We start from the raw sequence: 24,307 nt of genomic DNA on the forward strand, positions 1-24,307 counted from the left end.
TTGCCGTGTGGTGCTGTGGAAGGGTCCCTCTGGCCAGGAATTACATATCCGCGTATCTGGACAATGCTACACACCATATTTGACAAATCAGCCCGTTCAAGCGTCCACTGTCTCAGTACTGAGCGTATCCAACCAATAAGAGAGCTGACCAGCGCGGTGGTTCGGGTGAAATCCGACCAACGTCGTTATCGGAACACCAGCTGCAGGGCGAGCCCGAGCTTTTCGGAATTAAGGTTAGTTCTGCTGAGTTTTGGGAGGGTGGCCTCTCCACCAAGAAATGTGAGATGCTATGTACGAAAGTTGAATTATAGGGATTCAATTTTGTGGATCGCGGATGAAGCATCTCGACAGCCGCCTAGTGAAAAGGAGGGGGAATGTGAAAGACACAAGAACCCCCCGTTACCGATGTTGATTTTGATGAAACACTGTCAGAAATGCCTCGGGCTCAATAAATGGTAGTAGTTCAATTCATTGTCGGTCTTTCATCTCCTTTGATCAACTACGCAGATGATGGGCGCTGTTGTCCAATCGGGATGGAATTCCAAACCTTGAAGAATTTCCACAGGCAGTCGATATGGATTGAAGATATGTTACAGTAGCTTTGTTAGAAGACTATTGACAATTTAATCCATGGCCATGAACTGAACAGTCTAGGCGTAATGCATCAAGATTTGATGATGATATCGGAGCTGGGATTATTGTCTTCTCTACCATATATCGGCTCACCAACGACAAACAGATGAGTCGTCATCTAGTGGCAAGAATGCATCGAATTTTGACAAATGCCTTTACTTGAATTGATTTTTTGACGACAAATAGGACATGGAGTGTTCTGTTTGTTGACATCATGGTAGATCATCGAGTCCTATTGGGACTCTTACCCGGCAACAAAGGAGATGAAATTTCTCCACGTTAAACCACAATGGGTTGAAGATGTATTTGAACCATCTCATCCGAGTTTGAACATTGACTGTTTATTCGTTCAAACTCAGTCTATATATGTCTTTGTATATATGGTGATTCTACTGGATGTTGGCATAGCATGATACATATGCAAGGAAGAAAACATACAAACAAACCCAGACCGCCCATCCACGAATGCATGGGACAACTCATCGCACGGCTCACCTAGGATAATCTCTGCCTTGACTCAACTTCACGCCAAACGCATATTCAGCCGGTTAATCCAGACCACTCCCCAGCACTCGGCGTCAGCAGCTGAGCCCATGGAACCCAAAAGAAAGAAGCCGTGCACCCATGTCGACATACAGGCACAAAAGTACACAATACCCGTCTCCACGAGCCGACATCCTCGCACGTAACGCAGCCGCTACACGTTACACTAATGTACACTCTACCTTGCCGGCAAGGATTTGCGAACCCAGACAGATCTCGCAACGTTAGGACCGACCGAAGCCGCAAATTTGCACCGGCTTGGCCAATCGGCGGAATGACGATGGCGGGTGCCAACAAAAAGCCTTGCTCCACGCTTCCCCAAAAAGCCCCCCAGGAACCAATTCAGCCGGCTCCAGATCTTGCACAGAAGCGGCAAGGCGTCGTCAAATGCGGTTATTCGGCCCGGCGGGGAGGTCAAGCCACCGATCCGCGTCTTAATGTGGGTTCCCACAAAAGAATCAGATGAATAATAAACATGGGGTTGAAAAAAGAGGGCGGCTGAGACTCTCCCTTCTGTCCGTTGTCAGGCACGATTTGGAGAAACAAGACACAGGAACGAGCTACTGCAAATTACGGGTTTAGGAAACGAGGGGGGACGGGAAAAACTTGCTTACCTTGTTTAGCTTGGTTTACAGAATAAAAACACTTTCATTATTAACCATGTAATTATCCCGGAGGCAAATCCTCCACAGACACGCAAGAAGGCGTGAAGAGGGGAACCTCGTTCAGAAGCCTTTGCTCAACGACGGAAACATGGAGAAGTGTGGAGAAGTCTCTGGTGGTCTGTGAGGGCCTGGACAAGGAGGGCCATGACAATTTCGCCTGGTTGCGTTGCTGCTCAGCGGCACGTCATGTCGAAGAGTAGAAGGATCTGGGATTCTACGGAAATGGGGACCGAGCCGAGTGCTGACCGCAAGTAGGATTATTCCGCCTTGGTATAATAACGTGAATTACTTTAGCCAGCGAATGAAAAGGACTGGGGCAATTGCTTGACATGCTTCGGGTACGGATACGGCGCAACATGGACGGAGCAGGCCGTGTAATACATATGCATGCCTGTGAAGCGTACTTGTATTTCCGGATACTGCGGAACCGCTGGGGGTTTTGGAGTGGAAAGCTGAGCTACTCGAGCTCCCCAACTTCCCTCTCTGTATTCTCAGCTACTGTTTCGTATGCCTGAAATGATCGTCGTTTCTCAGGCTCGGGAAGCTCTCAGCTGGCCGTTGAGGTAATGCAATAAGGGTGCATTGTATGAAACCATGGCACGTTTTTCCCCACCCTTGGAAAACTTTGAATCTATTTATGAATCGGCGACGACGGAGAAATACATGAGTTTGGAATGTTGTATCGTCAGAATACGACTCCATGAATCTATAGTTAAAAAGAGAGTTGTCGCAAATTGTATTGGTAGAAGAATGATGCTGTAGTCTGACTGTTTACTGTACATCATCTCTTGGCATCACAGCATACTCCGTACATGGACTATTGGATTGATGTGGTGTAGTTGTCCGGCAGTATCACCTCCCTCCGCTCCCCCAATCCGCTGTTTACCAGACAAATCCCGTGCAAAGAATTGCCCCCAGCTTTCTTGTTTTTCTTTCTACTGTTACTCCGCACTTTTGACCAGGCTCTGCTGGCAAGCACGGATACTCGCTTCGGGTCTCATGATGATCCTGGCCAGTTCCTCTCCGAATGGTAGTAACCTGCAGCTGCTGCTCCGCTTTTCCACTTAGCCGGCGACAACGAGATGGATTGCGTCCTGTCGGGAGTAATGGCTAAAAGAGAAATGGGGAAAAAGAAGAAGAAGCAAAAAAAAAAAAAAGAATACCAAAAGGTCCGGCTATTCATGGCGAGTCCGAGGTTGTTACTCAAGCTAATCGGCAACAAGCCGTGCAGCTGTCAACTGTTCATTGACTAAGGCCAAGCTAAAACCAAATAGCTTACAATAGGAGATTTCGATGGACAAAAAAGAAAAGCCCTGGCTGTCAATGACTGCCATCAACCGTCATTCGACTAGCCGCTGGCAAATGCATTTGCTGGTTATTCAGGCTAAATGTCTTGAGATGCCGGTAAATCCTGGGTGGGGATGATTGGACTTTGTGGAGAGTCTTGATGCAGGTCGAACCACACCCATGAACTGGGGTTCCGTATGGGGTATGGGGTAATAAGCTGCAAGCAGAGAGATGCATATGAGGATGTAACATCGTCATAGTCATACCGCCCAGTTTAAATATCGGCCGTTCCTGAAGCCTGAGATGGAAAAAATGAAGAAGGAAGAGTCAAGGAAGACCACGGAGCCATTGAAGGACAACAATTCCTCAGCTGGGCCACAATGGTGAACAACGCAGCCCTCGTCGCCGCTCTGTCGGCTCTGCTGTCTCCAGCTCTGGCACAGAACAATCAGACATATGCCAACTACTCTGCCCAGGGACAGCCCGACCTGTACCCTCAGACTCTTGCCACCCTCGAGCTCTCGTTCCCCGACTGCGACCACGGCCCCCTGAAGAACAACCTCGTCTGTGACTCTTCGGCCGGATATGTCGAGCGAGCCCAGGCCCTCATCTCGCTCTTCACCCTCGAGGAGCTGATTCTCAACACCCAGAACTCGGGGCCCGGCGTGCCTCGCCTGGGTCTCCCCAACTACCAAGTCTGGAACGAGGCTCTGCACGGCTTGGACCGCGCCAACTTTGCCACAAAGGGCGGCCAATACGAATGGGCAACCTCCTTCCCCATGCCCATCCTGTCAATGGCAGCCCTCAACCGCACCCTGATCCACCAGATTGCGGACATCATCTCGACCCAGGCTCGAGCGTTCAGCAACATTGGCCGCTACGGCCTCGACGTCTACGCCCCCAACATCAACGGCTTCCGCAGCCCGCTCTGGGGCCGCGGACAGGAGACTCCCGGCGAGGATGCCAACGTGCTGACCTCTGCCTACACGTACGAGTACATCACCGGTATCCAGGGCGGCGTCGACCCCGAGAACCTCAAGATTGCCGCCACGGCCAAGCACTTTGCCGGATACGACCTCGAGAACTGGAACAACCAGTCTCGCCTGGGCTTCGACGCCATCATCACCCAGCAGGACCTCGCCGAGTACTACACCCCCCAGTTCCTGGCCGCCTCGCGCTACGCAAAGTCTCACAGCTTCATGTGCGCGTACAACTCGGTCAACGGCGTACCCAGCTGCGCCAACAGCTTCTTCCTGCAGACGCTGCTGAGAGAGAGCTGGGGCTTCCCCGAATGGGGCTACGTCTCGTCCGATTGCGATGCCGTCTACAACGTCTGGAACCCTCACGACTACGCCAGCAACCAGTCCTCGGCCGCCGCCAGCTCCCTGAGGGCCGGCACCGACATTGACTGCGGCCAGACATACCCGTGGCACTTGAACGAGTCCTTTGTGGCTGGCGAGGTCTCCCGCGGCGAGATCGAGCGCTCCGTGACCCGTCTGTACGCCAACCTCGTCCAGCTCGGATACTTTGACAAGAAGAATCAGTACCGCTCGCTCGGCTGGAAGGACGTCGTCAAGACTGATGCTTGGAACATCTCGTACGAGGCTGCTGTTGAGGGCATTGTCCTGCTCAAGAACGACGGCACCCTCCCACTGTCCAACAAGGTCAAGAGCATCGCCCTGATCGGACCGTGGGCCAATGCCACCACCCAGATGCAAGGCAACTACTTTGGTCCTGCTCCGTATCTCATCAGCCCTCTGGAGGCTGCTAAGAAGGCTGGCTACAAGGTCAACTTTGCGCTCGGAACAGACACTGCCAGCACCAGCACCGCCGGCTTTGCCAAGGCTATTGCTGCCGCCGAAAAGTCCGATGCCATCATCTTCGCCGGTGGTATCGACAACACGGTTGAGCAGGAGGGCGCTGACCGTACGGACATTGCTTGGCCCGGCAACCAGCTCGACCTCATCAAGTCGCTCAGCAAGCTCGGCAAGCCCCTTGTCGTCCTGCAGATGGGCGGTGGCCAGGTTGATTCATCTTCTCTCAAGAGCAACAAGAACGTCAACTCCCTTGTCTGGGGTGGATATCCCGGCCAGTCTGGAGGTGTCGCCCTCATCGACATCTTGTCCGGCAAGCGTGCACCTGCTGGCCGACTGGTCTCGACTCAGTACCCGGCCGACTACGTTCACAAGTTCCCCCAGAACGACATGAACCTCCGCCCTGATGGAAAGAAGAACCCCGGCCAGACTTACATCTGGTACACTGGCAAGCCTGTCTACCAGTTTGGCGACGGCATCTTCTACACCACCTTCAAGGAGAGCCTGTCTGGCAAGTCCAAGAGCCTCAAGTTTGACGTTTCTGAGATCATTGCCGGCGCCCACCCTGGATACACATACAGTGAACAGGTTCCAGTCTTTACCTTTACTGCCGACATTAAGAACTCTGGCAAGACCGAGTCGCCGTACTCGGCCATGCTCTTTGTCCGCACTGCCAACGCTGGCCCTGCGCCCTATCCCAACAAGTGGCTGGTTGGATTCGACAGGCTTGCCACCATCAAGCCTGGTCACTCCTCCACGCTCAGCATCCCCATCCCCATCAGCGCGCTTGCCCGTACCGACTCTCTTGGAAACAAGATTGTCTACCCTGGCAAGTATGAGCTGGCGCTGAACACTGACGAGTCCGTCAAGCTGGAGTTTGAGCTTACGGGCGAGGAGGTGATTCTCGAGCACTGGCCGCTGGAGCAGCAGCAGATTGAGGATGCCACTCCATAGATGTATGATTTTGTCATGATGGGACGGTAGTAATAATGAATGAAAAGAGTCGTATTTTGTTTCACTTGAAATAGAATGTCCGTTGCGCCTGTGAATTCTGGCCAAGGTGCTGTATAATCTGCCAATTGAAAAATATCACGCCTCTGACTGCCGGAATTTCGGTGTCACTATCTCGGCTGTGGCTGTTCTCGATGCAGATACCCATGTAAATTGTGCCAACGGCTATTGGATACAAGCCACAAGGGTAGATGAAAAGCTTATGTGCTCGAGTTCCACTTCGCAGTCTTGTCCCGTGAGGTGAAAAAGTCCTTGTGGATTGGCAACCTTGATCATGCCATGGACTCCTTGGCAGATCGACATTGTCAAGAGGAGCTGATTCGCCGCCAGTTTATGCTGATGACGGCTCATTATGCCAACACAGAAGTTATTCATGCTAATAAGGCAATTTGCCAGCTCGTCAACTTTACCCATACTCACACAGGCGGCTATTCACGCGCTTACAACCCTAGGGCTCGCTGCAATTGGCCAATCCACGGGAAGCAAAGTTGTACCGCGACGATCATCTGCGAGTCTCGTTATTGACACTTTGGAAGAATCCAAGCCAAGGACCTCGGCTGGCTTTACCCTAACGTGCTGTGTGCCTGTTACTTGTTGTTGCGTTTTAAAGTGGCAGATCACCTTCTTGTTCGGTCATGGCGTCCATCTACTGAAGAGAACACTTGCCTTTTGCGGTTTCCCCGGAATCGCGTCATGCATTTTAATTGTCAAGTTGTCAAATTCTCAAACTGTCAGAACCATCGTTTGCCCAGAAGCTACTTCATTCACGTCGCTGATAACTCTCCGCAAGTGAGGCGCAAAGTGAATATCGACACAGAAAGCATAAAACAGTCATTGGCTTCAGTACTCCAGTACCGCGTATCCTGCATTCTAATTTGATACACGAATCGAAGTCTAGCTATACCATGGGAACGGCCAGCGAACAGTGAGAAATAGCTGGACTGGCAAAATAAATCGGACGACATATTCAAGACCCCGGAAAACTGTCGCCATCGCGGCCTTGTCCCGGCCAAGAAAACATGTAACCTTCCGTAGTAGCCCAGAGATGTAGCCTATTGTGGCATCGTGGCAGAAACAGAACCCGCACTAATGCGTGCTTGTGGAAAAAATGACTGTCGATTCCAAGGTTCCCCTGCTTGTATATCTCCGTGTGGGTGGTATTGCAACGATTGAGTTTGCCCGCAATCTTGCCGAGCCCACGGCATCTCTGTAACGTTATTCAGGCTCATTGAAACCTTGAACAAGGGCTTGGAGCTGGGTTTAAGCAGCTCAGAGAGAGTTAGCCAACGCCCCATGACTATGGAGGCACGTATAAATGGAGGGCATGCGGCTGCTCTTCTGGTCCTTGTCTCCCGGGTCCCTTGAGCTCATCTTCATTCTGTAGATTGTCACCCAAAATGCGTTACGGAACCGCAGCAGCGCTGGCCATTGCCGCCGCGCCCTTTGTGAGGGCAGACAGTTAGTATCCCAAAACTCTATATAATGATACCGCAAACTTGTCGAAAGTATCATGCTGAAAAGTGGACTATAGATAACTCAAAGGCTGGAGCCGCAGTTGTACCCCCTGCGGGTACTCCTTGGGGTGTCGCGTACGACAAGGCAAAGACGGCACTGGCAAAGCTCACCCTCCAAGACAAGGTCGGCATCGTGTCCGGCGTCGGCTGGAACGGCGGGCCTTGCGTTGGAAATACATCTCCCGTCTCAAAGATTGGCTATCCCTCGCTATGTCTTCAAGATGGACCTCTCGGTGTTCGGTTTTCGTCCGGCAGCACGGCTTTCACACCAGGCGTCCAAGCCGCCTCAACGTGGGATCTGAACCTCATCCGCGAGCGTGGACAGTTCATCGGACAAGAGGTTAGAGATGCGGGAATTCACGTCACTCTCGGTCCCGTGGCTGGACCTCTAGGAAAGACGCCTCAAGGAGGTCGCAACTGGGAAGGCTTCAGCGTTGATCCATATCTCACGGGATTGGCCATGGCTCAGACGATCAGCGGCATCCAGTCGGTGGGAGTGCAGGCCACAGCCAAGCATTACATCCTGAATGAACAAGAACGCAACCGAGAGTCCATGTCGAGCAATGCCGACGACCGCACCCTTCACGAGCTTTATGCTTGGCCCTTTGCCGACGCTGTGCAGGCAAACGTCGCCTCTGTCATGTGCTCTTACAACAAGATCAACACGACCTGGGCGTGCGAGGATCAGTACACGCTGCAAACTCTGCTGAAAGATCAGTTGGGATTCCCGGGATATGTCATGACCGACTGGAACGCCCAACACTCGACGGTGCAGAGCGCTGCTGCTGGGCTCGACATGTCAATGCCCGGCACCGATTTCAACGGTAACAACAGGTTCTGGGGTCCAGCCCTCACCAATGCCGTCAACAGCAACCAGGTGCCCTCCACCAGAGTTGATGATATGGTGACGCGAATCCTCGCTGCGTGGTATCTAACAGGCCAAGATGCGTCGGGCTATCCGTCGTTGAGCCTCAGCAGGAATGTTCAAGGAAGCCACAAGACCAATGTGAGGTCAATTGCGAGAGACGGCATTGTTCTCCTCAAGAACGACGGCAACATCTTGCCGTTGAAGAAGCCCTCGACCATTGCCGTCATCGGATCTGCCGCCATCATTGGTGCCCACGCCAGCAATTCAGGTTCATGCGGCGACAAGGGATGCGATAACGGCGCCTTGGGCATGGGTTGGGGCTCTGGTGCCGTCAACTACCCATATTTTGTAGCGCCCTACGATGCCATCAATACCAGAGCCGCTTCGCAAGGCGCCAGAGTTACCTTGAGCAACACGGACAACACGTCCTCGGGAGCATCCGCAGCAAGCGGCAAGGACGTCGCCATTGTCTTCATCACTGCCGACTCGGGCGAGGGCTACATCACCGTGGAGGGCAACGCTGGTGACCGCAACGACTTGAATGCCTGGCACAACGGGAACGCCCTGGTTCAGGCAGTGGCAGGTTCCAACAGCAATGTCATTGTTGTCGTTCACTCTGTGGGGGCCATCAATCTGGAGACGATCATTGCTTTGCCCCAGGTCAAGGCTATTGTATGGGCAGGTCTCCCGTCTCAGGAGAGCGGCAATGCTCTTGTCGACATTCTGTGGGGAGATGTCAACCCCTCTGGTAAGCTGGTGTACACCATTGCAAAGAGTCCAAACGACTACAACACGCGTGTTGTGTCCGGCGACGACAACTTCAGCGAAGGGCTGTTTATCGACTACAAGCACTTTGACGATGCGGGCATCACGCCTCGGTATGAGTTTGGCTTTGGACTGTGTAAGTTACCATTGTTCCCAATGCGCTGCCCCATGAAGTATTGGACGCGATGAACTAATCAGATGGACCCCATCACAGCTTACACAAAGTTCAACTACTCCCGTCTCTCCGTCTTGTCCACTGCAAAGTCTGGCCCCGCGACTGGTGCGGTCGTACCTGGAGGCCCAAGTGATTTGTTCCAGAACGTCGCAACCGTGACCGTGGACATAACAAATTCCGGCCAAGTCACTGGAGCTGAAGTTCCTCAGTTGTATCTGACTTATCCGTCTTCAGCGCCCAGAACACCGCCTAAGCAGCTGCGTGGCTTCGCAAAGCTGAGCCTCACGGCAGGCCAGACTGGAACAGCGACATTTAACATTCGAAGACGGGATCTGAGCTACTGGGATACCAGCTCGCAGAAGTGGGTAGTTCCATCGGGATCGTTTGGTATCAGCGTGGGAGCGAGCAGCAGGGATATCCGGCTGACAGGCAGTCTGTCGGTATCATAAGAGTCAGACATTTCTATTGTAGTAGCAGATGGTGTATATATATAGTGAGAAGAGAGTTTCTACATGTGCTCAACGTAATTGGGAGATGAGTGCCACAATGTCACATTGACAATACTCGTGAGAGCTGAGAAGCACTTCATTTATTTGACTCAGAAGCAAGTTTGTACATCTCACCTACACAGTAACAATAGCCCGGGATATCATTTCTACCTTAACACAACTACAATCAATCAAAAAAGCAAAACCAAAACGTCCATCAACTAAACTACCTTTTGCACCGAGTACGCCGGCGGCAACTCTCCTCCCCCACCGTTGAGCGTCCTCTCAAACGCCATCTCCCTCGCCGTCTGCAGCGCCGCCCGCGCATCTTTCAGGTGTCTCTCCCACTCCTTGACCTCGGCCTCGGTGCCCTGATGCCGCTGTTGTGCTCCTTGAATCTCCTGCTTGAGCACCTTGGCGCAGTGCTCCACCTCGGCGTTTGACCGCTTGATCTTGTCGTGAAAGTCCATGTCCGAGAAGATGTTGTCAAACAGCACATCGCCCATCAAGCTGCCGTGGGAGATTTTCACGCCGGGCAAGTCTTTGATTGCGGCGTCCATCCGCTGGGCGTTCATCATGTCCATGCGGGCTTGGGAGAGTTGCACTTCGGCCCGGGAGAGGGCATTTCGCTCCATCACATCCGCCATGGTGCCGCCGCCAAACATGTCGAGGCGAGACGCCGATAGCGCATCCTGCATGGCCTTGAGCGCGTTGCCCATGCGCTGCTTTGCCTGCTCCAGCATCTTGATGGCCTGGAACTGGCTCTCCGCTCGCATACGGGCTTCTTGGTAGTTTGTCTGCGCTGACGTACAGGCCTGCTCCCGCTCGTCCTCCTCGGGGAACTGAGGCGTGGGCCCCGAGAAGATGTCGTTGTAGAGACTGTCGAGCTCTTGCTGTGCAGTATTGTGTCGCTCGACGACGGCTTCGAGCTCTGCTGACGCTTTACGCGCCTGGGCAAGCGCAGACTCGAGGTTCTTCTTCGCCTCCGTCTCGCGATGCTCTTCTTGCAACACGTCAAAATATTCGCGCTCTTCTTTGGCGGCGCGAGCCTCAAACTTGTCCTTTTGGCCACCAATCTTGTACACGAAGCGCCGGACGACGCTGTCGCGGTAGTTCTCGTGGTCCCTCAGCTCGACTGCGTGTTTGCTTTTGAGAATCGTGAGTTTGTTTGCGTTCTTTTTGACCTGGCTTTCCAAGTCGGCAATGTAGCTTTTCTGGTTCTTGAGGTCGGGTACGGCATGGTCTGTGACAGAGAGGACGCCGAGCAGCTCGTGGTTGCGAGTTGCGGCAGAGCGAATCTTGTCTTCGACTGAGGCCATGGTGGTGAGACTGTTGTTAATGTTGATGGTGCTTGAACACTTTCGCCGTCTTGCGGGTGTTTCAAGGTGTAACCTCGCGCTGCCTCTTATACTCTTCTCGAATCTGCCTTATACGGCTAATCAAGTCGATTGCTGGGTTGCCTCCTTGCGCCTCAACTATGACATGCAGCGCCACGCTCTAAAGGGGATCGACCGTTGATGGTGTTGGGTCCGTTTGTTTCTTGGCGCTGCGCCTCACACCCATGTTCCATTCGCTTAGAACAAGCTTCCGCTGGAACGAGCATCCGGGCTGGCGATCGGATCTCAGTCTGGTCTGAAAATAAGCTTAACATGAGACACTAACGCCGGTATTTGGAAATGACTGTGTGAAACAAAGGTTGATACATGTAATTCTCTCACCAGAGCTGTAAATACATTACAAGTTATATGAGAAAGTGAAGCTCATTCGAAGAGAGCGCCTATTGTTCAGCCTTTGCTCCGTTGAGTCGAGACTGACATTGCCCAAAGAGGCAATTTCCGAGAAGGGTTGCATGCGGCTGAGGGAACTAACAAGAGTGCCTAGAGGTGAGGTCATTCGCAACTTCCCTTTGTAGGCGATGCGTATTCTGAATGTGTAAATTGAGCGTATTATTGGTATTCATACAAGGTCTGGGTTGTCTACTGTGAAATTGAGGGCAGGGCTTTGGGATCCGCAGATGGATGATGGGTTGTCAGGGATTACCCTGCAGCCAACAAAATAACGAGGCAGAATGCAAAATTGAAAGACAAATTAAAGGCCTTGTGAAACTTCAAAGGAGTTGAGAAAAGAAAAGATAAATAGTTGATATTTCCACCAAATTGATAAGTCTCGCTTTGCTAATTCTATGGGTAGCATTGCTAGGTTGTTTTACACCAAAGTCAAATTTCCTTGATTGATACTTGAAATGATGACGTCATCTAGGTTAAAATCCAAAAACAAAAATCTTCCCAAAAGCTATCAAGGTTCATATTTCAATATTGGATGATGTTACAAGGGCCATCGAAATTAGTCTCAAGTTTTCTCAGCGTCGTCGAGGTCGCGTCCTAACCAATATAGACAAGATAGTATCAATATCACAGCATTTCATAACCTAGATAACGGTACAAATCTTGGATGAAGAAGCAATAAGTTGTCTGGATTGTTGCCGCTATTTGCTCCAACGTCTATAAACGACCTCTGCAGGTGAAGCCTCGCCGTCTAACATACAGCGAGATGATATCTAAACGACGCTAGTTAATTCCTTTGCCTTTTGTAAATCCGCTGCGAGCGCTGCCAAATGCAGCACGTCGGCCGACATTGTGATGAATGACATTCGCTTTGCTGCCTCTTTAATAGCCTCGGAGCTTCCGAATGGGGGTTCGGCGAAAGCAAAGCCTCCGTATGGCTTGTCGTGCTTATCCATGATGGAAAAGAACTTTTCCTTCGCGTCGAGCCACTCCTTCTCCTGGCCGGCCATGTCGCCAGAGAGGTTCATGCTGATACGAGCATCCAGAGAACCGAGCCAGACTATATCGATATCGGGGACTTCGGTGAGGATTGCGTCGAGGTTGTTGATGCCTAAGACAGTCGTTAGCATTCCAATAAAGACAAAGACAAAGACAACGTGGTATTCGAGCACATACCTTCTAGACTCTCGATTTGAATCATAATGGCAGCCTGGTCATTGAGGTTCTTGTGGAGATCGCGAGTGCCGTCAAATGCTTGATCCGTGATTCCAGGGACCAGACGAAACGGAGGAGCCGATCGAGTGCCTCTCTGCTTGGAACCGAACTTGGCTGCCGACACAACGTGTTGGGCTTGTTCTACAGTATCCACCTTGATTGGTGATATCATTTAGTTTCTGGAATAGCTCTGTGGATGGCTGCACATACCTGGGGCACAACAATGCTGGCACCAGCATCCAGAGCATATCCAATGGCAGCGTGATCGTGGCCCGGCACTCGGACAAATGGAATCGTGGCGCCCTGGCTCATAAAGATTGCCTCGTGCACCATGCTTGTCATTGTCTCGACATTGCAAGAGCTGTGTTCCCAATCAATCCAGACGGCGTCATAGTTCATTGGTGCTAGGAATCGAGTAATGGGCAGGGAGCTGAGTCCCGCATAGTAGCAGAGGAGGGGGCGAATCTTCTTCTGGTGGGCATCTCGAATGGCATCACGAGCCCGATGAGGTTGGAAGAGAGAGAGGGCAGCATATGCTTGCATACCTTGGGAGGAGGTGGTGGAAGTAGCCGCGGGAGCCATTGGGGAATTTTCAGATGGTAACTGAGTCTATGATGGGCTGAGGAGTAGCGATGAGTTGAAGACAAGTAGTCTTAAGGATTTGGGAGTTGAGAGCTCTTAAATCCAAAACAACCGGCTCCATAATATCATGTTGTGAATACGCAACACCTCCTGAGCGAGCTTTGAAAAAGTGGGAATAATCCTACGTTACTGTAATAGCAACATGTTGACGTTGACACGAGTTGGACCCTTTGGTACTAGGTAGCCAACTGTTGACTCATGTCGTCCCGTTATCGCATTTCTTATTCAAAAGGGGAAACGAGGCTCGTCACGTACGCATCTGTACCCTTGACTGGTGAGGTGAGCGACTGCATATTCTCTCAACATGTAAGCCAATCAGCGCCGGCCTTTGATGCCAATGGAACACTGCGAGAGACGCACGTCGATCGGACATAGGAGAGATGCTGACGTATCCCCGCGCTGAGCGTGAATGATTATTGCCTCGTAGGATTCGCCCTATTTGATCCTAAGCTTTCAATTTCTTGTTCTTGTTCTTTCTAGTCCATCTGACGTCAGATTTTGATTCAACTGTATTTATGCTATTGTATGGCTTTCAACTCTTGTTTGAATCGAGAGCTGTTTCGAAGCACAACGCGTTTGATGCGTCAACAGATGTAGCAAATTCTTTTCGCAATGCGCTCAATCTTGTTATTCACTCTGTCCATTGTTATCCCGCTTTCACCACTCTGTCCGGCTCATGTGGCACTGGATGGTACCGTATTTGCATAAAGTTGTTGCATCCGATATCAACGCCGTCACTTACCGCATCCAGAGTGATTGGTCATCTCTTTCAGACCTGAGCGGTGAATTACCAGGTTGCATTTTGAGTGTTGCCTGCTGCGGAACGCTTTCCAGAAACACTATCCCAACCGGTGTGGAGTTAAGATTCCTTGCGGTTTTAGCAGCCCTATGAAGTTGTCATCATCCCTGTCGAGACTCGCAACCGAGCTCCCGATGCGGTCTGTGGATGAGGCTATTCGCTGGCGCCGCATTATGGTCTGAATGTAGCCTTATGCGCCGCTAGCTAGGCCATCAGTTAGCCAGATGAGTTCTAGATTATCAGTTAGCTAGGTGAGCTAGACACTGCCTCATCCTTCACACGCTTCATGACACAGTTGTCTGGATATTGTACCAATAATGATGTAGCATGTGATTTTACCGCTCCTTCAATGTGGATAAAAGGGCCAGTTCCCCTCATCTCCGATGATGATGAAGGATTGCGGAGATTGTAGAGTTTCTTTAATCCATTTCACATTATACTACCCAAATCTAGAATCCAGATTACTGATACAAAAATTCCAACGATTCCCCATCACGGACTGTAAAGCAACAACTCGAGTATGCAATGAATTCCAAGTTCCAGGTCCAACTAAATTCCAAGACGTGCGAATCCCTCTCGACATCACCCACATTTCTAAGATTGGTATACCGTTCCATCATCGGGCATCTCTCCAGTCAGCAGATAGTTGTTCACCATCTTGGCCAACTCTCCCGGCGCATCATAGGTTATATGACCAGTCCAATTCTTGAATACGAGCACCGCCTCTGGCATAATTGAACGCAGGTTTATTGCGTTCTGAGCGCTGGTTATAGGATCCAAAAACGAGCTAATCATCAGTACCGGATGTAGTTTGTGAACTAACTCGGGAGTTATTGGCTGATTGCCAAAAAGCACTCCCTCTTTCGGCAGTGGCCATGAAATGCATCTGGAAAAGAAGCTGTAGCTCTGAGAGAATCCGCGCGTGAGTGGCGAGAGCAGCCTCAACGTACGCTGGGCGGCTTGAAGCTCGAGATAGTCGCGGGCGTGTTGCCAATCCAGACAGCCAGTAGCAAGCGTAGCCCATGTTCCCGAAGGATCGGTATTGTTGATGAACCAGGGCATCGAAAACGCAGATGCATCGCCTTGAGATGCTGCCAACAGGTGAGTAGCCAAGGAACCCCATCCGGCCTGCCCTGGAGCCAAATCTTGCTGTAAAGCCGTCATCATCTCTTCCAAGCTGACGTCGGATCGACATGCTTCTTTGCCAGTTTGTTTGCACTTTGGTGCTGGGATTGGTGCAGCTTCAAACTTGGCAACCAACTGCTTGAAGAAACCCTCAACATCGTTCTGGTCATGCAGTGCACAAGACGCATCTTCTTGACACCACTTGAAGAAATGCCTGAGCGTCATTTCGAAAGAAGCAGATTCTGCTTGCATGATTGCCATTGGATCATGTGTATGATCTACAACGCCGTCTAGTACAATATGGCCGGCAAAGGGCAGAGCCTTTTCCAGGTTGGTGATGCCAATATGCGACCCGTAGGAATGCCCAATCAAGTGCATGGGCGTATCGTCAAACCGCATGTTGTATCGTATGCTGTCCATGTCCAGAGAAATCGACTTGGTGTCCATATTGTCGAACATCCGTCCCGTCATCTTTTTGCAGGCTTCTCCAACCTCCATCCAGTGGTAGTACATTTCAACATATTCCACCTCGTTCTTGACCATGGAGGGCGCTCGGCGATTCCATAGAGTTGCGTTGCATTTGATGGGAGGGCTCAGTCCTGAACCTCGAGGATCCATGCCCATTATATCGTACTGGCTGAGGAGCTCGTGCACATGATGCGATGGGTCGTCGAGGTATTGCTTTAGAAGGTTGATTCCGGACCGTTTAGGCCCGCTGGGGAGGAATAAAACAGCCTTGGGCTTCTTCAGCTTTGAGCGGATGCGCATGACGGCGACTTTGGTGAACATTCCCCATGGCCTGGCATAGTCGAGGATGTCACTGTGCATGGCGCATTGTGTGTTCTCTCGAGGAGGATCACATTCTTCCCACCAGAGTGGTCGATTCTGGGCCAAGACTGGAAGTACCGCGCCCAGCAGAAGCAATACGGATTGAAGTGTTGATGGTAGCATGGTGGAAGTTGTAGCCAAAAGGGCGTGAATTGACGATTGTTTGAGCGATCGCTCGAATTCGAAAATATCGTACGAGAATATGGCAGTATTTGTTATAAAGGGGTTTGGTATGGTGAAAAGAGTATCTGGAAGAAGGGAAACATCGAACGGAGTAAGTGGATGCAGAGGAAGATCGAAAATTTGTCAGATCTCATCCACAAATCTAGGTTCTGATAAGTTAAATCATAGTCAACTAGGTTTCGCTATAGCCATCATTCATAAAGTGTAGGGGAAACGTAGATAACGATATATAGTTTGGGCGGCGCACTTACACGCCAAAGTACCTATACCTAGGTACTCAGTGATGTTGGACTTGAGCTATTTTGCGCCCGTGTATTCCGAAAGTCTCTTTGTTTGAACTTTTACGATGGCTTGAATATCGTTTCTAGGATATGGATATTCTCCTCATATACCCCCATTACCACAAAATCAAGTAGCCGTTCCGCAGCCTTTCAAACCTATCCCACACTATATCAATACCCAGGCATTATTATTCTCCCACGGGATAAGGCATGGATCCTCTACATTGTTAGCGCATCATATGATAGATGGCTCTTAGTTTCGAGCTTCTAAAGTATAATGATATGACACATGGTACGTCATTCATTGTATTACACCTTTTTACAAGTTGAAAGATGGCCTCGTTCGCATACATTTTGGCTCTAGCACTACCAACATGGGCCACCACTCCCTGGCAAAAAGCACCACCTGACCTAAATCGGTCTTCTTGCAATTTGGATAGCTGTAACCGATATGTGTGCATGATCCGGAACTATTATGAGGAGTTGCGTGGATAGGCACGACTCTGTACAAAATTGGTGAGCTATGAAGAATCGAGGTTCAAAACATACAATCAGTCGTGAGGCATACATGATGCGATCAGCTGCCCTAAAATCGAGATACGACAAGTCCAGCTTGTTGCCAAACCCGTAGCCAATGAATCTGGGAGATGACGCATCTGCCAAAGTAGCAATAATGGGAAAATTGGCTGTGGGACAAGCAGTTGTCCACTTAAAGTACATCCAGTCACTGGCGTGGATGAATCCGAGATGCTAATATCCCGTACCTGCATACTGTATGCGCGTCTCCCTCGATCTCTAATAATCTTAGTTCAACCAAGACCCAACGCCTCCATTTTCCTACAATTGATAACAAATATATAAAAAAAACAGCCAAAGATTTACTAGCAAAGCGCGTGAACAAACCGACTTGTCATACTCAGAAACCTTGCCAACCGTGCGTATCACGCCAAAGGTCATCAACGGCCGTCCGCGGCCGCCAGATCATTTACCGCTATATACCTTGCTACATCATCGCCACAAAACGGGTATTCTCCGTCTGACTCAAGGCTCCCTCAACATTAGCAATGCTTAATAAATTCAGGTTTTATCAAGTTAACTCCCGGAGTTAACAAGTAACTCCAGGTCTGCCAATGTCCACCCTTGCTTGTTCACAACTTAAAGTGCCATTCGTGCAAATGTCTCCGCCCGCATTGATCAGGCCTGTTGAAATCTTGGCCACCAGTGTCACTATCATCTACTATAATGGTTTTGACTTTATTTCCATTGCAGATACCCTTATTTACAGGAGCTATTTGTTTAATAGATCCATTCTTGGGAGCCAGAATCACAATTCACCGAAAATTTTTTGACAGCATATCATTTCGTGTCTCTATTTCACTGACATAATGAAGGATGCCACGGGGCAATACAGACTTGTCAGTCACCATTCATGACAACGTGCCTTTACCTTGTCCATCACCAACTCAAGTATTAATCAGAATTGTATGCTCTGGCTTTAACCCCAAGGATTGGAAAGAGCCCTGCTTTAATAAAAGCGCGAACAACTCTGGAGACGATATGGCGGGCCACGTGGAAAGTGTTGGTAAAGACGTGGTTGGCTTTCAAATTGGTGACAGGGTATCTGCTTTCCACACCGTACGGACTTTGGGTGGCCCTTTTGCGGAATTCCGACTTGCGGAGAGCAGCACTACTTGATAAATCGCAAGGTGATTCTATTGTGGATTATCGCAACGGCAACATCCTTCAAGACGTTCAGCATGCCTTGGATGCTGCGGGTACGCCGGACGTTTACCACGCCTTAGACGCGATATGCGAGAATGATAGTTGCCTCATTGTTTCCCGTGCCTTATCGACTGGAGGAAGCATTGCACTCGTACACCCGGGGCTGGATTACTCCGACATACGAAACGACATTAGTACAGGCATTGTTTATGCGGCAGTTGTCAACGAAAATGTTGAGAATAATGAGTGGCTTGCAGGGATGGGGAAAAGAGACCCGATCCCGCACCGTCGCGATTTCGGCTTGGTCTGGTCGACTCTCTTCAGCCGTGGGCTTTTTGATGGTTGGCTTACTGCCCATCCTTGTGAGTTGGTGCCAGGTGGCTTGGAGGGAGTTTCAACAGCGTTAAACAATCTCAAGCCTGGAAAGGCGAGTGCGAAGAAATATGCTGTGAGGGTTGCCGACAATTGAATGGTACATATGCAAAACGGCTACTTGCAATGGGGATCTATTGACATCTTCTTGTCTGTTGTGCATTTTGTTGACTACTGATACGTAGTCGGCCGGGCTGAGGGGAATGCACCGACACAACAAACGCGCTGTTGTAGCCACCTGTAGTCATGATCCAGTTAGTTTTACCGGGATCGAACCTACAGCACAAGGCAAAGCTACCAGTAAGATGACAATTCTTGTCAGCCATCTATGAGCTGGATGAGAATTATGCCTCTACCGTCATGATACGTACACCCAGGTCTACGGCGGTGGCAGTGATCTCCGACTGAATGTGGGCGCTGGTGATTTGATGGACGACACTTGGCGAGACTGAGAAGTGCGAGTTCAACTCGTGGGGCGTTGTTGGATCATGTATCTAACGAAACGGAAAGTGGGTTACAATAATAGAACTATTTCGATATCAATATAGTTGAATGGGAATTTATATTTCCATCATTTACCATTATTCATCAAGGAACTCATAGTGAGATGTCAGTATACAACAAGACTATAGAAGTGTTTACGTATAATAATTAGATACTAGTATTATAAGATTAGGCCTCTCAACTGCGTAATACATGTATTGCCATCATTTTCTCTTTTCCCTAGTCCGTATCAGCAAATACTTTATCCAACTTCAGCCATTCCCCATAGCTTAGATATATTTCCATTACAACTATTCTGCATATTCTTAATCTAAATCTAAGCTCTGCGCATCTTATTCGATCAACTACAAAGTCTGGCCGCTCTTGCTCGCCGTATATAGTCCGTAATAACTGCCCTTCAATGCCATCAACTGCGGGTGTGTGCCTGACTCGACAATATTACCCTCGCTTAGGACATAAATCTTGTCTGCCTTGACAATGGTACTAAGTCTGTGAGCAATGGTGATTGTTGTGCGGTTCTTCTTCACCTTCTCGAGGGTCTGCTGAATGAGAGACTCTGACTGTGAATCGAGAGCTGATGTGGCCTCGTCGAGAAGAAGAATCTTGGGCTGGCGGAGGAGTGCGCGGGCAAGGACAATACGTTGCTTTTGGCCAACGCTCAATTGGTTGCCTCCACTTCCGACTTCCGTGTTCAAACCATCACTGTATTGTATTAGTGAATCTGACAAGAATGATTCTCGTAGCAACGAAAGAAGCATTGTACTTACGGTAAACTGGAAATGAACTCGTAGATATTTGCCTCCTTGCAAGCTGCCTCAATCGCTGCGTCCGAAGGCTTCACATCCTCGTCGTCCAATCCGACGGTCAAGTTCATTTTGATAGTGCCACTGTACAGATTTGGCTCCTGACTTACAAGACCAATGCTCTTTCTATACTCTGACATTTTGTAAGAATGAATCGGCTTCGAATCCACAAGCACTGATCCACTAGTCGGGTCATAGAACCGCTCAATCAGAGAGACAATAGTACTCTTTCCAGAGCCAGTAGTACCGACGAAGGCGACATTTGCTCCAGAGGGGATTTTAAAGCTGAGATTCTTCAAGGCAGGATGGTCAGGGCGCGAGGGATAAGCAAAGCTCACTGAGTTGAACTCGATCTGGCCTTGTATCGCGTCTGCCTTGGCTCCATTGGGGGATGATGGATCGATGGCAGACTTTTGAGCGAGGAGACGTTGAAGAGAGGCCGCGGCTTGTTTTGCGCTGCCGATATTCGGGGTCCAGGAGAATATCATTCCCGCAGAGTAGCCACTCAGAAGCATAGCAGACTGAACAGCAATGACCTGGAAAAGAGAATATTCACCTCTCAAGATGAGCCGACCGCCATACCAGAAGCTCAGAGCCATACAAGCATAATACGCAGTTTGCGTCAAAGCGTACATCAACGATGCCTGAAGATTTGCTGCCAAGGCTTTCGTCTTACTCGCCTGAAGAGTTTCGTGGAACTCATCCAAGGCTGTCTGTTCCCTCGTCAAGGCAGCAATCGTCTGGATACCGTGCAGCGTTTCGCCTGCAAACTCAGCTGTTCTGTTTGCAAACAGCTCATTCTTCTTTTCAAAATCTCCCACTAGCCAAACGCCGAAGTATCCGCCACCCATCATGAGGGGGATTACAGACAGACATACAAGCGCCAGTTTCCACCCCAGCGCAAGTGAAACAACAATACCGGAGATGAGCGTCGAGATACAGATGAGAATTATGCCGAGTGCGCTACCGCTGAGCCCAGTAAGATCTCTAGTCGCGCCTGATAAGAAACCGGATAATGCGGCTGCAGAGTTTTCCTTTTTATCAAAATAGGCTACATCCATCCGGAGATACTGTTGTAAAGCCAAGCTGCGAACTCGGGTGGTGAGATGCTCAGAGCTGAAGGCGAAGGCGATGCCTTGAGCGGCGCATGCAATGAGCATCACGAATGCGAGAAGGAAGAACATCCATGAGTAAAAGCCTGCTTGGGAGCGGATGGTGTCCGCCGAATTGCCCGAAGACTGAGAGATGGCAGAAATGGCCTTACCAAACAGGACAGCCGAGGCAGGTTCTTCGCCTCCGGCGATGACGCAGAATATCAGGCCAAGGATCAACCAGTGCCATTCGCCTTTGTTGAGTTTGAAGATGAACACCATCATGGAGAAGACTGATGATGAAACTGCATCGTCCTTGGTCTCAGCATCTGAAGAAGCACCTGTCTGTCCTTCGTCGTCGTTCTGATCCTTCTCGACATCGACCTTGGCAACTGAGGAGGATAATGAATCTCGCTTTTCATCAAGAATCTCATCGTCAGTCGGCTGCTCATCATGATCCAAATCCTGAGCCTTGACCAGCTCGTAATAGAATGATTGTGCTGCCATCAAATCGTCATGTTTACCACTCTCCACCACGCGTCCAGCGTTCAAGACAACAATATTGTCAGCCTCTCGGATAGTAGAAAGACGATGAGCAATAACAATCGTGGTGCGTTGGCGGTTTTCCCCTGTCATCGCGGATAACAACTTGGCTTCTGTTTTACCATCTAATGCTGATGTCGCCTCGTCTAAAATGAGAATATTAGGGTCGTTGACAAGAGCTCTCGCAATAGCGATTCGTTGCAATTGGCCGCCGGAAAGTCTAGAGCCCCTTGTGCCCACGATAGTTTCATATCCCTGGGGAAGTTTTCTAACGAAATCGTCGGCTTGTGCTATTTCCGCGGCCTTGTAGATTGCCTTGTCTTTGTCGTCGTCGGAGACGGTAGCCCACCGGGGACCTGTAAGCCCGATCTTGATGTTGTCATAAACAGACTTGTTAAACATGAACGACTCTTGTTTCACAACCGCGATTTGCTGTCGCAGCCAGCGAGTCTGATATGTAGACAGATCTTTACCGTCCAGAAGGATGCGACCAGCTAGAGGATCATAGAATCGCAAAAGCATATTCGAGATGGAGCTCTTGCCAGAGCCTGAATGTCCAACAATGGCTGTAGTTCTTCCTGACGGGAAGACAACGCTAACGTCGTCCAAAACGACAGTATTTGGGCGACAAGGGTAGACGTGTTTGACGTTTCGCAGCTCCATGGTGCTGTTGAACTGGTCGGGTGATAGCCCTTTCTCATCAGATGAGTCGATTGGGGACACGCGATGGGTCATCCGTGCCAAACGGCGGGTTCCTGCAACGGCCATGGCGAAGATTTCCATGTTTGAACCGACACTCAGGACGCAGAATGCCGCTGCCTTGGTGACCATGGCGATGGTCACCACCGCGGTAAAGCTGGTCTTTGCATCCGTGAGACGCCTGGAGCCTTGCCAGAAAGCCAAGGCAACGTTGAAGTAGCCGCTGGCAACGCATACGGCAAGCATGCCAGCATTCATTGATCCGAGAATGAAGCCATTCTTGGATGCCTTGCCCAGAAAAGCCATGTAAGTGCTGTGTATGTGGTTCTGCATCCCCAGCGCTGTGGTGGTCTTGATGGAGCTGAGTGCTTCCTCAACAACGGCTGAGCCGGCACTGGACGCCTCCATACTGCGGCTACTATAACGGACGGTAACTTTCCCGCCAAGGTAAAGAACCGCATAACCCAGTATGAGGGACCAAATCAATTCAAAGGTCAAGAGCCAGTCGAGGGAGAAGCAGACGGCGACGGTTCCCACAAGAGTGCCGCCGGCGCTGATGGTTTGCGATAGCTTGGATGAAATGGCGTTCTGGATGGCCATTGTATCATCTGTGAGATGAGACAGAATCTCCCCTGCGCCCTTGTCGTCAAAGACGGCCATGTTCTGGCGCAGAACAGCGGCGAAGTAGGTCTTCTTAATCGTCCGCGTGATTCTTGCTCCGGTGAAATTGAAGCCGGCCGTCGAGACAAACCATGTCACCAGCGCAGCGATCATGATGTAGACATAGTAGAGCGTATATTGGTCGACGAGGGGCCTCAAATCGGAACCTTGTGCTTCAGCTTTGGAAAAGGCGAGAATGATTCGGGAGCTAATAATCTATATGGTGTGAGAATGAAATCCGTTCATCGAGGCTCGGCAATCGGAACCTACAGGAGTCACGGGGATAATTGCACCCGCAATAACAGCGCAAATCGAGCAGATAATCACAATGATTATATCTATCCATGAGGCATAGCTGTAAATACCGAAAAAGGACAATTTGACATCGTCGAAACGCAGCTGCTCGCTCAGAAAAGTTTGCTCGGCCGTCGTAATGGTGTTGGAAGAGTCGTCTCCATCACTTCTCTTTTCCGTCTCTGTACTGCCATCTTGAGGGACGGTCGCATCAGCCACGGTATGGTCCGTCTTCTCGCCGTTGCGAGCCTCAGGTGGCGAACCAGCCATTGCGACGATGGCTGGAGTCACCAGACGAACCCTTTGAGTTCAAAGGCGTCTCGTTGCACCTCGAGCCGTGAATTAGGAGGCAGCCTGGAAATGGAATTGGTGAAGATGGGAAAGGTAGGGAGGCAGTCAATCTAACCACAGTCCCATTGCTGCTCAGGCCAACAAACGCTCCGTAGACCACAGCACAAGAGAGAGCAGAAGGCAAAGGGTGCGTGAGTCGTACAAATAAGACAGGTCTCAGGGGAAAACGCCTTGTGTAATAAACAAGCAGGCAGGTCGTGTAACCCTACTGATCAAGAGCCTAACTTGAACAGGAGAACAGCAAAGGGGTTTGATGCCGTACTAGTTGATATTCGCTCACAGCCCCGGTCCGGATTTTGGGGAGAAATCCGCTAAGCTCTATGAAATCATATGTAAAAGCAGAGTCCTCCTTCGCCACCGGCAACTTGAACACGTAGGGCGCCAAAGAGGCCTTGGTGTTGGACGCAGCAAGCCAGTGAGCCGCCATGTGTCTCACACTACAGCAGATGAATCGCCTTGGGATACAATGCAACTACACCCCTCGGGCACCAAAGTTGTTAATCCGGTACTCATCATCATCAGATGGCCATACGCATCCCGGAAAGTACCAAGCTTAACAACTGAGAAGCCTGAGGGGTGTACTCGTATACAGCTATTCATGTCTGGGTTACATTTCGGCGAGCCAGTTTTGGCAAAGCGTCGTTGAGC

The 24,307-nt window shown here is 50.3% G+C and overlaps 6 protein-coding genes across 6 annotated transcripts; 2 read left to right on the forward strand and 4 right to left on the reverse strand.

Annotated features, from left to right (window-relative positions):
• Window positions 1–3,508: 3,508 nt before the first annotated feature.
• Triagg1_9121 (CAZyme family GH3) lies at window positions 3,509–5,896 on the forward strand (the record flags this gene model as incomplete). Its single annotated transcript, XM_062904044.1, has 1 exon — window positions 3,509–5,896. The coding sequence occupies one exon, from the start codon at window positions 3,509–3,511 to the stop codon at window positions 5,894–5,896; it is 2,388 nt and encodes a 795-aa protein (XP_062751894.1).
• Window positions 5,897–7,350: 1,454 nt separating this feature from the next.
• Triagg1_9122 (CAZyme family GH3) lies at window positions 7,351–9,724 on the forward strand (the record flags this gene model as incomplete). Its single annotated transcript, XM_062904045.1, has 3 exons — window positions 7,351–7,411; window positions 7,485–9,236; window positions 9,315–9,724. 3 exons carry the CDS (start codon window positions 7,351–7,353, stop codon window positions 9,722–9,724), a joined length of 2,223 nt encoding a protein of 740 aa, XP_062751895.1.
• Window positions 9,725–9,984: 260 nt separating this feature from the next.
• Triagg1_9123 (uncharacterized protein) lies at window positions 9,985–11,082 on the reverse strand (the record flags this gene model as incomplete). The annotated part of the gene is made up of 1 exon (XM_062904046.1): window positions 9,985–11,082. The coding sequence occupies one exon, from the start codon at window positions 11,080–11,082 to the stop codon at window positions 9,985–9,987; it is 1,098 nt and encodes a 365-aa protein (XP_062751896.1).
• A 1,238-nt stretch (window positions 11,083–12,320) lies between these two features.
• On the reverse strand, window positions 12,321–13,344 carry Triagg1_9124 (uncharacterized protein; the record flags this gene model as incomplete). The annotated part of the gene is made up of 3 exons (XM_062904047.1): window positions 12,321–12,658; window positions 12,724–12,916; window positions 12,973–13,344. The coding sequence occupies 3 exons, from the start codon at window positions 13,342–13,344 to the stop codon at window positions 12,321–12,323; spliced, it is 903 nt and encodes a 300-aa protein (XP_062751897.1).
• A 1,453-nt stretch (window positions 13,345–14,797) lies between these two features.
• Window positions 14,798–16,279, reverse strand: Triagg1_9125 (uncharacterized protein; the record flags this gene model as incomplete). Its single annotated transcript, XM_062904048.1, has 1 exon — window positions 14,798–16,279. One exon carries the CDS (start codon window positions 16,277–16,279, stop codon window positions 14,798–14,800), a length of 1,482 nt encoding a protein of 493 aa, XP_062751898.1.
• Window positions 16,280–19,562: 3,283 nt separating this feature from the next.
• Triagg1_9126 (uncharacterized protein) lies at window positions 19,563–23,578 on the reverse strand (the record flags this gene model as incomplete). Its single annotated transcript, XM_062904049.1, has 3 exons — window positions 19,563–19,920; window positions 19,986–23,230; window positions 23,285–23,578. 3 exons carry the CDS (start codon window positions 23,576–23,578, stop codon window positions 19,563–19,565), a joined length of 3,897 nt encoding a protein of 1,298 aa, XP_062751899.1.
• Window positions 23,579–24,307: the final 729 nt, after the last annotated feature.

The sequence above is a fragment of the Trichoderma aggressivum genome (assembly GCF_033847375.1).
Source record: "Trichoderma aggressivum f. europaeum strain CBS 100526 chromosome Unknown scaffold_049, whole genome shotgun sequence".
In the NCBI taxonomy this organism is placed as follows: domain Eukaryota; kingdom Fungi; phylum Ascomycota; class Sordariomycetes; order Hypocreales; family Hypocreaceae; genus Trichoderma; species Trichoderma aggressivum.